At 39.4% G+C, this 14,786-nt stretch overlaps 1 protein-coding gene across 1 annotated transcript in view; it reads right to left on the reverse strand.

The window, feature by feature from the left end:
- Positions 1–1,124: 1,124 nt before the first annotated feature.
- LOC133987355 (guanine nucleotide-binding protein G(I)/G(S)/G(T) subunit beta-1) overlaps positions 1,125–14,786 on the reverse strand; it is a 36,873-nt gene continuing 23,211 nt past the window's right edge. The window contains exons 5-11 of the mRNA XM_062426684.1: positions 11,478–11,541; positions 10,496–10,658; positions 9,056–9,122; positions 7,893–8,094; positions 7,214–7,430; positions 3,597–3,712; positions 1,125–3,404 (exon numbers count right to left, since the gene is read on the reverse strand). Of these exons, the coding sequence (XP_062282668.1) occupies positions 3,606–3,712; positions 7,214–7,430; positions 7,893–8,094; positions 9,056–9,122; positions 10,496–10,658; positions 11,478–11,541 (820 nt within the window). The 3' untranslated portion in view covers positions 1,125–3,404; positions 3,597–3,605. The remainder of the gene's footprint in view (positions 3,405–3,596; positions 3,713–7,213; positions 7,431–7,892; positions 8,095–9,055; positions 9,123–10,495; positions 10,659–11,477; positions 11,542–14,786) is intronic.

Here is a 14,786-nt window from a genome sequence, read left to right on the forward strand (position 1 = left end):
AGGAGTATTTATAGAGGAATACATAGATGTGACCCTTATGGTAACTACATGCTCAGTGTGCCATAGACAAAGCAGAAAACTGCTGTAGGACAACATGAACAGCCTAGTCTGTCTAATCTATACTGAACATGTAGCAAGATTATTTCAGATGATGATGATGATTATTATTATTTATTTATTTCGTTTGAGGATTATTTCTAAAATAATGCTACCTACCAACCATCCATCCCATCAATCTATTTTTCACAAATACAAATAGGCATGCTGTTTACAAAAAAAGTCAGCAACCTGAAGGACTGTCATGGACTTCATCAAGTTGTCATCGGTAATATTCAGTTTATTTCATATTAATCATTTTCTTCTCAGATTCTAAAGCAGGCTCATAAATGCTTTCTGAATAAATGGACTATTCAAAATAAACAAGTGCTTGTAGTAATCTAACAGGCATAGAAATAAGACAACATATTAACCCTTAAACAGGCAGGGATGGAAAATGTGATGTGAAAAATTAAATCCTTGTTACATCATGTGCACCTAAGTGAAACATTTCCATAATTTTTTGTTTGCTTTTGTTTAGGCAGTACTGCATGAAAATTAAGTACAAAGTTACATTATTTAATACAATATATTAATTATATTTTTTCTAATTTTGGAAATTATATATATTAGGAAATTGTATACATTAGGAATACTACAAATAAATAGAAATGTCAAACCGGGCTTCAGAAACTCCTTTATTGTAGTTCATACTGATGTCCAATAGATGGCAACAAAGATCTGGGAGTGCTTCCACACCTATATACCAATGTAATACAACAATCCAATAAACTGGGTTAAGCAGGGACCAGCAGGTGGGTATATTAGTAACAGGCCTGGCTGAAATATGTAAGAGAGTGATTACTGCAGCTGAAGGAAACACCCTTAAGCAAGGCATTAAACACCTGGGAGCAAAGACGACTGTGTACCTGTGAGACCCATCAGAAGTTTATGGTTTCCTTTTCAATTCTGACAATAACTATGTATTCAAAACAGGACTACGGTGTCACTTAATGCTCAGTGTAAACACTGATGGGCAGATTATGTAGCTATGTGTAAATGACTGTACAGAGGAGCCAGGCTGATTTAACAGTGGATAAGAAATTGTTTATTTGACTTGAACATAATTACAAGGAAACCAAACAGTCTGCAACATTCTAGCTTCAGTGGGAAACCGCTCTAAGTGAATCACACTCAACACAGTAGGTCATCTCAAACTGCTTTTTATTACATCTTAAATAACAGTACATTTTAATATAGTTTCTATCTTGCATCCAGCTTTCGGTTGTACACTGACTGACTTTAAAATTAAATACAAAAGGTGAAAAGGGAACAGTGGGGGTGCAGAGCTCTACAGTTATTTGATGGAGAAAGAGAGAAAAGGAAAGGGAATTTAATTAATTTTTAATATTTTTTATTTCATTTTATTTTTTGCCAACTCCAGGCCTAACGCACAATTACAGCACATTTTTTTTGTACAGAATGTCGCAGAGAAAAAACAGAATGGAAAAAATGTCACTACTGCTAAAGAAAGAGCGTCTCTGTTTACAAGGAGAAGGGAACAACAGAAAGTTCTGCCATTCAGATGCTGCAAGATTTTTTTTTTCATTTTTTATTAAAGGACAGAAAAAAACCTGTTATAAAATGTTTTTCTTAAGTGGAATTTTTGTTTGCTACAGAAGGAATGAAAATTTATTTGTTCCATCGTGTATGTTTAGGTGAATGAATGTACGTATGCAAGTGTGTACAATTTAAACATTTACGTTACTTCTTAAATTTGTGGAATCCCTCCCAGGTATGGACCAAGTAACCGTCTATGTTGCAGGGTTTGCTTCTCAAGTGCATAGCTTTAACATTTTAGTTGAATCATGTATGCACGGAGTAGCCAAAAACAAAAAGAAGAAAAAAACAAAACAAAAAAAATCCAAAGTAAAGAAGAAAAAGAAAAATATAAATACCATTGTATTGATATATTCAACAGGTTATTTTCTTAAAGAAAAACATCAAAGGACTTAATTCCATATGCACCTTTTTAAGCAATTCTACAGCATGCGATTCTAAGAGATAACCCACCCATGGCAGACAACCAAAATCTTTTTTTTTTCGTTTTTAACTTAAAAAGTTTCAATATCATTATTTTCAAACATTGATTTATACAACATGTCATTCACAGAGTAGTAACTGCATTTCCAAGCACGGAATGGGCACCTCTGTTAAAAGAGAAACGTCCGGATTGCAACCGGGCTAAAGTGGAGGTACTCCCTACCCGACCAAATCACATCACCGGTCCCAACCACGGGCAACAGAAACCAGGGAAAACAAAACTAGTTTAAAGGAGGAAAAAAAAAAAAAAAAGAATAAAAAAGGGGGCGGGGTGGATTATGATCCGATGGGTTAATCTTCATTTAATTATTCTACACTGTCGCCAGACAAAAAGGTGTAAGAATGGTTAAAATGGTTTTGTTTTTTTTGTTGTTTTTCGTTTTACAAACGAGCATTCATTATCATAAACAGCATGTGCTTGGTTAGTTAACTTTTTTTTCTTTAGACATTATTCTATATATGCAAAGTTTAATTTTTGTGCAAACAAAGATTTGTGGACTACACTGGAAAAAAAGAAACGATAAAAGTATCATGGGACTAAATATACAGAAGGGCCAGAAGTGGCTTGAGGACTCCCTGTTGAAGCTAAATTCTCTCGGTTTGTTCTCCAGTGGGATAAAGCTGGATTTAAAATGACATGATCTGGAGGTGTTTTTTTCTTACTTCTCAACTTAAAAACATTCTTTAAAATGTGTAAAGACTAGGAAAAAAACAAAGCTTTGATCCTCATTTTAAACATTAACTGACAGTTCACTGATCTACGTCTCTTCAACAAAAAATAATGAAAACAACAAAGAAACAAAAATAAACATGGCCCAAAAAAAAAAAAAAAAGCTATGAGAGTTAGATCACTGTCATGTAATAACCTTCACTCAGACCTGTATATAATGAGGACGCAGGACACATTTGCTTGTTGGTGGCAGCAGTGGTGGCGGGGTGTTTGTATTTTTCACTTTACTACAATACCAGACCATGATCATGGGAGGAATGCACAATTTTTCACCTCCGTTCCATTTTGATACCACTAAACTCCTCGAGCTGTTTCTTTTTCTTTCTTTTTTTTTGTTTGTAGCTGAATGAGTGACAGACAATTGTGCTCTTTTAAATGAGAAGGAGAGAGAGAGAGAGAGAATTTTTGCCCTTGATAGTTTTTTGGGGTGTTTGGAGTCAGTATCATGGTGTTTTGAAAAGATTGGATATGCAATAAAATTGAACATTGTGATGTTGGAATGGTCTTCCACTCAACTTTGGAGTCCGGATGCCATCTGAAAAACAACAAACAAACAAACACAAACATTAGTCGACCTCATGGATCATATATACATGCTTCTCATACTGCACCTTCATTTCTGACCCCCAGATAGCAATAAATTCCATCTCTAGCTGAGGCTCAATTTAGCTCATGTTACAAAATCATCCACTAGTACATCAGTGAACGCCCTCTGCTCGTCATTTACCTTCAGACTCTAGTTCCAGATCTTGAGGAAGCTGTCCCAGGACCCTGTTGCCACTGCCATGCCGTCGTCAGTCACACCCAAGCAGCTCACCCGGTTATCATGACCGGCCAGGACACCTGCGGAGACAGCAAAAGGTTGAGACGCTGCTAACACACCTGCTCTGTCTCATGGATACCACAGGCCTGGATATCAACATAAGCATTAACTGGATATCAGAAAAACAACGTAACAGTGAGTTCACGATTTCTAAGTGAATGACATCTCTATGGGAATCTGGTTTAGGTACATCTGAGGCTCTGAGCACCACCGCCTGACGTATTTGGGTCGTTTTTAGCTTTTAGAATATACTTAAATGCGAATGCTGACCCAATATGTTGAAAACCAATATTAAACCCACCAATGCATCAAATAAGTGGTGTTGGTGTGTGTGTGTGTGTGTGTGTGTGTGTGCGCCTGCTCAGATGTAGGCCTCCTCTGATCCCTATCCCACTATGCAGTCAATAACTGTAAAGTATTCATGCCTCCACAGGGGGCTCTTCGCTGCTGGAGCAGGTGAAGCTCACTGTTCTCCCAGATGGATTTTAATTCGCCTTTTATTCAATGGATCTTCTTCTACACACACATTATATATAGTGAGAAAAACAGGAAGCTGCTCCCTGCCTACATAGCTTGTTAAAAACAGTGAGGAACGACAACATCCACAGTCCTTGCTTGGTGAAAAAAAAAAAGGATTTTGAAGTTCTTGCTGAGGGGGAAGGACACCGAACCGACCAACTTTGGAGGACACCTACTTGATTTGTTTAACTGAGACTGCTGAACCCTACTAGCTCCTTAAATAAGTCATTTTTGCTTCACTTCCATCGAAAATTGCTTTTTAGAGGGCATCTCTTTGTGGCCAGTATGGACAAGAGGAACTATTACAGGGACCAGTAACCCTTTCAATGAGCAGAAGAGCATGTCAGTCTTTTTTTCCCCCTGACTTGATAAAATGTTGAACTAACCTTTAATGTGCCCAATTTTATCTGCAGGTATATAAGTCAAAATATTACTTTGGCTACTTGGCCACACAACACACACATTGCATGAAAAGTGCACTATTATTCTACTTCTTCTTCATGTTAAGCATTTGTGGGATTACACTTCTAAAACAGCAACCATGAATGAAGAAGTCATTTTCTGGGAAAACAAATTCACTTTCTTTATCTTGCATTTTTGATCAATTTAAAGGAACATTTGCATCTTAAGTTTCATTTGCAAATTGTCCTGCACAACCTGTTCCTGCATTCATTGTTTTTTCCTCAATATCCAAAAGAAAAGGCAAGTAGAGTTCCAACACTGCTTAACAAATCTCAATAATAGATTGCATGAACAAGTGTTTGAGCCCTTCAAGTCAGTATTTAGTAGAGAAACCTTTCTTTGCTTTTTAGTTTACAGGTGTGTGTCAAGTTTGCACATCTGGACGCTACATTTATACCCACATCCTTATCTGCAAACTGTTTAAGATTTGCAAGGCTTCATGTGGAGTGTGTGTTAAAAGGAATTTTCAGGTTCTGCCACATATTTCAGATTTGATGGCTGGACTCGGACTGACTCGGCCACTCCAGACAGACACTCATGCTTTTTTTTTTTTTTTTAAGCTGTTCCTGTGTAGGTTAGGGCTTTATGTTTAGGTGCTGGAAAATCAATACAACAAAGTCTCATCTCTCTCTCTCTCTCTCTCTCTCTCTTTCAGACAGCAGCAGTTTTTTTCCCTCCGGGGTGTTTCTGATTTTTGCTGCATTCATGTTATTTTCTCCCCTCAAGAGCCTCGCAGGTCCGGCTGCAGAGGAGCGTCGCTACAGCACGGCGCTGGAATTGTGCGTTTGTTTGACTAGGGCCAAATATAGAGTTTAGTATGATGGCCAAAAAAAAAAAGAAAAAGAAAAAAAAAAGAGCTTATTTTTGTCTGATCACACCACTGAATTTTCTTCCACTGTGTTTCAGAGTTGCCTTCTAGCAAACACTCGTCCAGATGTCATGTGAGCTTTTTCAACAACCATAAAGCTGCGACTTGTGAGGCAGCCAGGCCAGAGTTAGGCTGCAGCTGAAGACTATTTTCATTAATGATTAACACAGATTGTTTTTTCCACCAATTGTTTAGTCTATGAAATGTATGAAAATAGTGATAGTTGTTATCTTAAACTTTCGTGTTTTGACAGACCAACAGCTGAATGATTTGTAATGATATAAAACAGAAAAACAGCAAATCCTCATTTAAGAGAAGCTGCAACCAGAAAATCTTTGGCATTTTTCTACTTATTTCTGCTTGACAAATGACTGATCTGTACTCTGTAAGATACTCTGTGCTTTTGACGGTTTCTTCTTTCCTTTCCTTGACTAACACTGTGTAGAACTGTGTGTGTGTGATGTAGTTTCTAGCAGGATATTGCAGTTGTTAAACCTTCCAGACACAGGTGTGTAAAACTGAAAATCAAAGGTCACATGACAAAGTCCAGGAGGAGCTACGTACCTCTATGTATGCACTATATAAAACAACATGTGTAAGCATTGATACATTTACTTACACACACACTTTAGTTACTTTAGTAATCACTATAAATACAAGTGGCTCTGAGACTATCAAACTTGAGATCTGAAGGAGGAGTGAGCAGAAAACATACATGTCAGTTTGATAACTTTGTACAATAAGGAGGTTGGTAAGACTTTCCTCAATAATAAAACCATAATTGTATTTATTACCAATTATTATAACTGACAAGGATTCATTAAAGATCTGTTTACTTTAAAATATGCCACACCCTGCAATAAGGCAGCACAGAGATTCTTTCCTACAGCTATTAATCTGTGATGGTCAGTGCAATCATGTGTTTAACAGCTGTTACCTTTAAGTATATGCACGTTCTCTCCATGTGCTTCAGTCAGATTGACAATAAACCTTCAACATTCTGACTAAATATAGATAAGTCCTTCAGTATATCATGCTGAAAGGAGTGAAATGCTGCTTTCAGATTGAGGTATACACTCCCCCTGATATATCCAACTCCCTGTGCCTGAAAAATTACAGCCACGCCCGCTTTCTGTAGCAGCTGGCCAGGTGCGCAGCGGTGTGAACATGAGGAGAAGCTGAGCGCGTGCTGTAGATTCTGAGCTCTACATTCCTCATATTCTTACTTCGCCCGCTGTCCCGTGTTTGCTGCTAAACTGCGCCGATGGGCTCCGTGTTGGCACTTACAGAGGGTGACTGAAACCTGGATGATGACTCTTTGGTTTTTTTTTTTTAAATTTAAGCGAGGCTGAAAATAAACCCTGACATTATCTGGTGATCTGATCTAATAGAGCAGACGTGGAAATACTGACTTTATGACGTGTTTGGCTGCTTAGCTGGCAGAATAATTACAATTTAACAACAAACGTGGTTGTGGAAAATACATCATGAATGCTGCTTTATTAAAAGATTGTTTTGCCCGAGGAGCTTCTACCTCACCTAAAAAATGCCTGGTGAATGCAGTGTGTGTGTGTGTGTGTGTGTGTGTCATTTCCAAAGAACGCTTTCAAACTCTGTAGCACGACACCTCAACGGGGCACCACTCTTTTGTCTCTCCTGAGCGGCTTCTTACCTGCACGGTCGGCCTTCAAAGTGTCCCAGACGTTGCAGTTGAAGTCGTCGTAGCCGGCCAGCAGTAGGCGGCCGCTCTTGGAGAATGCCACGGAGGTGATGCCGCAGATGATGTTGTCGTGTGAGTAAACCATCAGCTCCTGGTCCGCGCGCAGGTCGAACAGCCGGCAGGTGGCATCGTCTGAGCCCGTGGCAAATGCGTTGCCGTTGGGGAAGAACTGAAATGGGAAGGGTAACGGAAGAATTGTAAGTGTTCTAGTTTATATGATTTATTTAGTCATTCTGATTAAATGTGTTATTGCCCTAAAATTGTGTACAAGTAACTAGCCACACCCTTTTATTATACATTCCCTTTACTACTCTCTGTAAGAGTAGAAGTCTATGGACTTCTATATCAGTAACAATGATCTAGTATGCACCACTATGACCATAATGCTGCAGCAGGAAGTTGTAAAACTTCCATTCAAATGCATTAAAAGGACTTAAAGTATCAGTTTGGTAGAAACAGTATTAACAGTTTTGAAAAGAGAAACAGCTGTGTCTTTGTGATGCTTTGCAATTTGCTTAAAATTATTACTTGACAGATTTGAGACATGATAGCCTGATATGATTTGTATATGTAACGTGTAGGAAGGAGAGAGTGTGTGTGTGTGTGTGTGTGTTTGTGTCTGTCGCCTTACGCAAATGGCGTTGATGTCCGACTCGTGGCCGGTGAAAGTCTGTCGGCACATTCCTTCTCTGATGTCCCAGAGCTTGGCCGAGGCATCGCAGGCTCCGGACACAAACAGCCTGGTGTCGGGTGCCAGAGAGAGACTCATGACATCACCGGTGTGGCCGGCGAATGTAGTTGTCTGCTGACCGGTTTCGATGTCCCACAGAGCGCTGCGGGAAAAAAAAGCAAAAGCAAAGGTGTCAGGATTACATTTGACAGAAACATTTTACAACACTGTCTCATTCAAGAAGGAGGTTGATTGGTGACCAAGGAGACGAGCCATTTGGATTTAATGAATTAATAATTAACTTTGCGACATGACAAGTGTGGTATTTTGTTCAAACTTCATGCGTCATCACACAGAGACAAACGTAGTGCTGAACTTTTAGTCAACCCTGCTCGGGTGAAGTAAAATAACTCCATGGTTGGTGTATTTTAAAAGCTCTGTGCTTGTGGATAACGATGAGTTTCAGTGGTAGCGTTGCAGCAGAGAGAAAACGCTAACAACACCACAGCAGAGCGCTCGCCTTTCCTCTTTTCCTACTCACTCAAGAACACGTGGAGCAATTTTTATTTTTCAAATAATATTGAGTCTGTGATGCTGAACAGTAGATTACACATTCATCTCATTATTTTCATACACACAGATGACAATCACATATTAATGCAGTCAACTTTTTGGGGGAAAAAAAGCTGCCATCTTTCATACACTTTCCTCTGCTTTGAATGAGGATTTGAGTGAAAGATTTGATACCACACAGTGAACTGGAGGAAGAGCCTGAAACCAGCGCCCCCTTTTCTATGATTCTGAGTCAAGGATCAGTTTTCAATCAAGAACTGATTCTGAATCATTTCTGTTACTAAGAGACTCTACCAAAGAGTTCCAACCCTACTCCCTAATTATAGTAGACAGCGTCAGATAGAGAAGCTGATATGGCTCATTGACAGGGAGAGAAACCTAAAGAAGATTGACTTTATAATCTTATAACTAATATATTTGATGTTTATAAAGTAAAATAGTTTTATCTAATCATATTTGAGAGTTGTTAATCCAACTCTATAGTCATTTTTGGAGCTGTACTTTGTGGTGGTGGTGTATTTGAGTGCATTGGGTGCAGTATCAGAACTCACCAGCTGGTGTCTCCAGAGCTGGTGACAATCTGGTTGTCATCCAGGAAGCGACAGCAGGAGAGGTAACCTGACAAGAATCAAACACACTGATTGAATAACTAATTTACACAGGACTTTCTTTTCTTAAGCGTTAAGAAGAAGAAGAAGAAGAAGAAGCAAAAGAAGAGGTTTCATTTCCTGACTGTCTGCACAGAGGGTGAAATTTTATTACCAATCGTAACACAGCGCTGTGTGTGTGTGTGTGTGTGCTGGATGTGGCTACATGGAGGAGATGAATTGACTAATTCACTACCAGTTAGAGAAAAAAAAGAAGCTTGAGGGCATCTCCTGGTTCATGACTTGCTCCCATAATTCATCTTTTACTAGCTGGTAGAGTGTGCGTACCCCTCCCTATAGCGAGGGAACTAGAACTAAAATGCTGACACACTTCCTGCATCATGTGACACTGATCAGATGAATGCTCCTTGCCTATGAGCTCGACACTCTTATGTGTCTGGGCTTTGGATGTAGCTCGACCAGCTCTACTTTTTTTTTTAAAAATAGAGACAGACACGTCATGTGACTGGCTACGCTCGGGTGGGAAAATCATTTGGCTTCCACCAGTTTACATACATCTTTAACAAAAACAGAGCCAGTGACGGTGTGTACAGTGGCTTACATCTGACTGGTTGTCTGTAGGAGGACTTCAAACTTCAAATTCACTCATCAGTATGAGTGTCCCATCTTCACTACCCAAATACTTCTTAAATTCACTTAGTTTTCCAAAGTAACAGTGATGGCTGTGATCTCTTCTCCACACAAAGGGAAGTGACTAACTGAAACTTAAAGAGTGTTAAACCATCCCCAAAACTGCAACAAATGAGACCCCTGTCATGACAACGTGAAAAATGAATGAAAACATTTTTTCACCTCTCTTGTTATTCAGGTATCCTTCTGCGGGCATACTGGAATACTGTGTATTTTACATTTCCCTGTTCCTTTACACTGCTATCTGACAAGGTAACGTGCAGATCTTAGAGATGATTTCACATGAATTCACTTGAATCCAAAATGTTGATTTTGAGTCCCTTTACAGTTGTATGTAGGGTTCTGTTAAACATTTAATCATTTGGAAATATGTGAAGGAATGAAAATGAGAGAGCGTTCCAGAGAATTCCGTATTCCTGAGCTTGTTTTGTTGTTACATGACAGCCCTCTTCTCTTGCTTGTAATACCTGAAACTTGACTATGCCAGCAAACATTTTGCGGTTAGCCACAACTAGAGTGAGATTATTTTTGCTTCATACTAAATGCATCCTTATGAACTTTCCTGTGTCTATTTATTGTCATTTCCACAAATAAATAAAGTCAGCATTGAAGCATAAATTTAACAACATTTGAGAGTGTGGTTTTCAAAAGCAACAGCAAGTGGGTGAAAACTATTGGATGTGTCCAGCCTACCTGTGTGTCCAGCCAGCTCACGGCTGACACGCACGTTTCCCTCGCGGGTCTTCAGGTTGTAGATGGAGCAGATGTTGTCCAGGCCTCCGCAGGCGACGTAGTTCCCAGAGGGGGCATAGGCGCACGTCATCACCCAGGAGGAGCGCAACGGGATGGCGTGGACCTGGAAGAGAGGAGGAAGATTTCATATTAGATAGTATGCAGTGACAGATGGGAGGGAGAGAGAGAGAGAGAGCGAAAGAGAGAGAGGAGAGGGCGTGTGACAAAGTCTGTCCGCAATATTAACTTAACCTTTCAAGGGCACAATACCTGCTATAAATAGCATTACTTGGCACCTCAGACACTTGAATTGTTTTATAATGAAGTCGGCACTTAGTCGGTCTACACCGAGCCAGCTGCCAGAATTTTGGGCGTGATAATTAATGCTGAGTCAAGGGTTGATGAACAGGTAAAAGTTTGTGATAAAAAGTCGACCATACACATCTCCTCATGCCAGTGGTGACTTAGTATTCTGGCATCAATCAAGGCAAACTACTGATGTGAAGACACTGACAGCCTGACATAAGTGTGGTTAGGTCGACTTTAGACAATATAGTAACCGGTATATTAACCTCATAAGCCAAACATGGTTTAAACACACTTAAATTAGACAAGTTGACCAACTAAATTATATATACTTGGCTGTGTTCTCTCACCTCTTTATTTGACCTGATTTACAGGCTGACAATTGCTTTTACTCCTCTCTAATGCTGGATCCATATAGTTTGATATTGAAATGTAAAATCCCCCCCCCAAAAAAGCAGAGAACGACTAGTGACTGTTTGCAAATTCATTATCTTCACATGAAAAATGTCTCTACCTGAACATATCACTACATACATACAGATTCATACGCCCGACACCTTTTTCTCCCAACAGTATAATCAGAAGTATTATAACCCCTTGCAATTTGCTCAGTTTGAATATATGTGTTTTCCATTACCTTGTTTGTGGTGTAGCTGTCCCAAATAATGAGTTTGCCGTCCTGGGAGGCGCTGACCAAAAGCCTGATGAAAAAAAAAAGAGGACAAAATAAATTTAAAATGACCTGTGTACATGTAGCTGGTGTCTGGTTAATGCTCATTTGTACTTTATTACACAGACCAAATAGCGTGCTGTGCAGAACTATAACCATTTGTCTTGCAGTAATGTGCAACAATACAGTAATATGACAACAGATAGCAGGTGACGGAGGTCAGGTGATCAGTTTGCTGTCTTTATATATGGGTGGAGCAGCAGGGGGCTTGTTGAAGATATATCATGGAAGCTGAACGTGGTGATGTGCAGACTCAACTTCAACCTTCACCCAATCAGAAAAATGCAAAAGCGGCAAAAGTACATTAAAAAATGGACTCATAACCACGCAGCATGTTGTGTGGAGTTTAAGCAGTCAAATCATAATAGGTAATGAATTTCAAAGCTTTTAAAACAGTATCTATATACAAGATTAATGTGTTTTAAAGCTGCTGGTATATCAACATCACTGTCTTCATCAGAATAGACAGAACTCATCCTAAAAAGGACTGATCCAGAGAGCTCAGACATACCAAATTATTTCTGTTTACCTCTCATCATATTAGGTATTTTCAAGGCTGTTTATTCACTTTAAATATTTTTTAATATTGCCTCTAAAGCTTGAAGTCTCAGTTACAGTTGCTCTAATAGACCCTGTTTTTTCACACTAGAGACAGCTCTCAGGTGCCTCTGTGGCTGTGCTCTGCTATCTGGGTGAACCCGACAAGAGTAACCACAGTGACGCTCCCAATGCACATAGGAACAGGAAAAGGAGTGAACACACCAAAGCCTACTGAGAGCATATAAATCTTAACTACCAGGCTGGCAGGAACGCGCTCATATGGGCACACTCCAGGGAGATAAAGCCAGAGACGGAATGATGTGTGTTGAGGCTGACAGAAAATGAAGAATCAGCTTCTCAGCCTCAAAATTAACACATTCAACTCAAACAAGCCCGGGATGATGCCAGAAAGCAGATCAGACGCTGCATTTACTTCCGGTGCAATATGAGCAAGAGAGTGAGTGTGAGTGTGTGTCAGTTAGGAGATGATGATGATGATGATGCAATGCTTTGGGGTGCTCACTTTTAGCTCTGACAGGAACAAGGTTTGGTTACAGGCACCCAGTGTATTGAAAGACGAACAGATCACATCGTGTTCATTGTATTAATTGCTCGTATTTACCGTTTACCCTCCAATCATTTTAAAAAACCTGGTTTATAACTTAAGATTACGAGCGAAAATGTCTATGTATGAAATGTATTGTAGACTTTTTTTAAGACTTCGAAGGAGAATAATTAATATAATTTCCACAGAAAAACAAACGCACATTAGGGCTGAGCTTTGTGTTTGAAACCAATTTGACAATATTAACGGGGACATTTTTGTATCTCCATATAAAAATCACATGTAAAATCACATCAGGTAATCAAATGCGATAAACTGTGTCCTGCTGTTATGCTTTACGTCAGATAAAATTGTTTGTGTTTTAATTAAAAATTTTTATTTTAATTAAAATTGGCTTGAAGTTGTTTATTTTGATGACACCGTGTAAAACAATGAGAGCAGGTTACAGTTCGTTCTCCTCATTAAGACACACTGGCTCAGAAGCTCTGTATCTGTACAGTGTATCAACCTTTCATCCACTTTAACAGTCCATTAAATTTATAAACTCCAGGTCACCAAATTGAAAATCTGCTTCTCTCCTTCATGTTGGCCGTCGCGGCTCTGCACTAAAAACATTATCTTCCAGATTCCAGCAACTATAAGAAATAAGAGAGGAACCTCCCTGCTAACTGTCTTTAGCTGACAAACATCTGTACTGTTACTGTACTTCTTTAATCCTGTTACCTCTGTGAGAGCAGGTTGTCTGTGGAGAGCCAATCGAAACATTACCAGAAAAAGAAAAGAAAGAGCTGGACTGAGTCACGACTGAGGACCAAACCATAGTTAAATATGTGAAATCTGTGGGCGGATATTTATGATGTAACAAGGCGTCACCTCAAAATTGAACATCCACCATAATTAAAAATAAGACTTTTTAAGACATTTTATGACCTTGCATTCTGAAAATCTTATATAAAACTTTTTAAAGATTTGCGTGAATCTTGTATCAGAAACCAAACACAGCTCTTAGGTCAGCTGTGGTTATGAAGAAATCTTTTCATGTGGGACATGAGTTATGACTCACTGATTTCAGGAGGATCGAACCATATCTAGATCTTTGCTCAAACTCCCTTTTTTTGACGTCAATACAATATACTACTGTATAAAGATTTTTGTAAAAGTGATCCATTTCCTATGTGAAAACCATGTTTGAAGGAGATGCCACATTTCTCACCAGCATTGAAACAAACTAGCCCCTCCCTCTATAGATCGGGGCTGAATCGCTCAATGCAAACCTGTCTCTTGTCTCATTTGTAAAAGGTGCTGACATCAAAGTTGTCTGCAGTCGGGTTGTCATACCAACAAAATGATCAGCGGTAACAATGTGATGTATAGTTGCCATAATAACGGGGGCAAACCCAGCTTAAAGTTTCTGTTTTACTTTGCTTACATTTGGCCGTATTTTTACTAGATTTTTGTTAGTTTAAGTTTAATTCTAAAACTACAATGACAAAGTTTTGTGTCTTACAGGGCATTGAAAGTTTTATAGGAAATATTTGTGTGGTTCATACAGTATTACACCCTCAACATTAACTCCACATATCATTGGCTACTAAGGGGAAGTGGAACTAATTGATGGGCTTCTTCTTGAAGCTGTTGGAAACCCACCGGAGTCTGAATTGAAGCAGAGTCTCCGTGAGGCTAAAAATAGCAGACTTAGCCTAGACTCTGGGTCAAAACATTTTCATGTGACCTTCTTTCTGGGTGGCTAAATCTCAGCAGGTAGTCTAAAAAATACCCTGACTCCTCCGGGAAGTGAAACATTAACAGATGAAACAAACAAACAGGAAGGAGCTGACGGTGGGTAAACACAGCAGCGGACCTTCTTTTTTTTTTTTACTTGGGCGTTTTGAACAGGGGAGGATGGTGAGGTGACATAGCAGTTTGCCATGCTTGTCTCTGTGGGACTGACGCACGCCAGCGCCACAGTGATTAACTTGTTGGTTGCTGAGGTGAGAGGTGTGTATGGCTCTAGGGGGGGAAGAAAAAAAAAAAAGGCTTTATGTCGAGTGAGGAGTGTTGCTTCATCTGCCTGGGCTATCTAGCTTCAACACAGCTCCAACAAAAGGCTG

Source organism: Scomber scombrus, chromosome 10 (assembly GCF_963691925.1).
Source record: "Scomber scombrus chromosome 10, fScoSco1.1, whole genome shotgun sequence".
Classification (NCBI taxonomy): domain Eukaryota; kingdom Metazoa; phylum Chordata; class Actinopteri; order Scombriformes; family Scombridae; genus Scomber; species Scomber scombrus.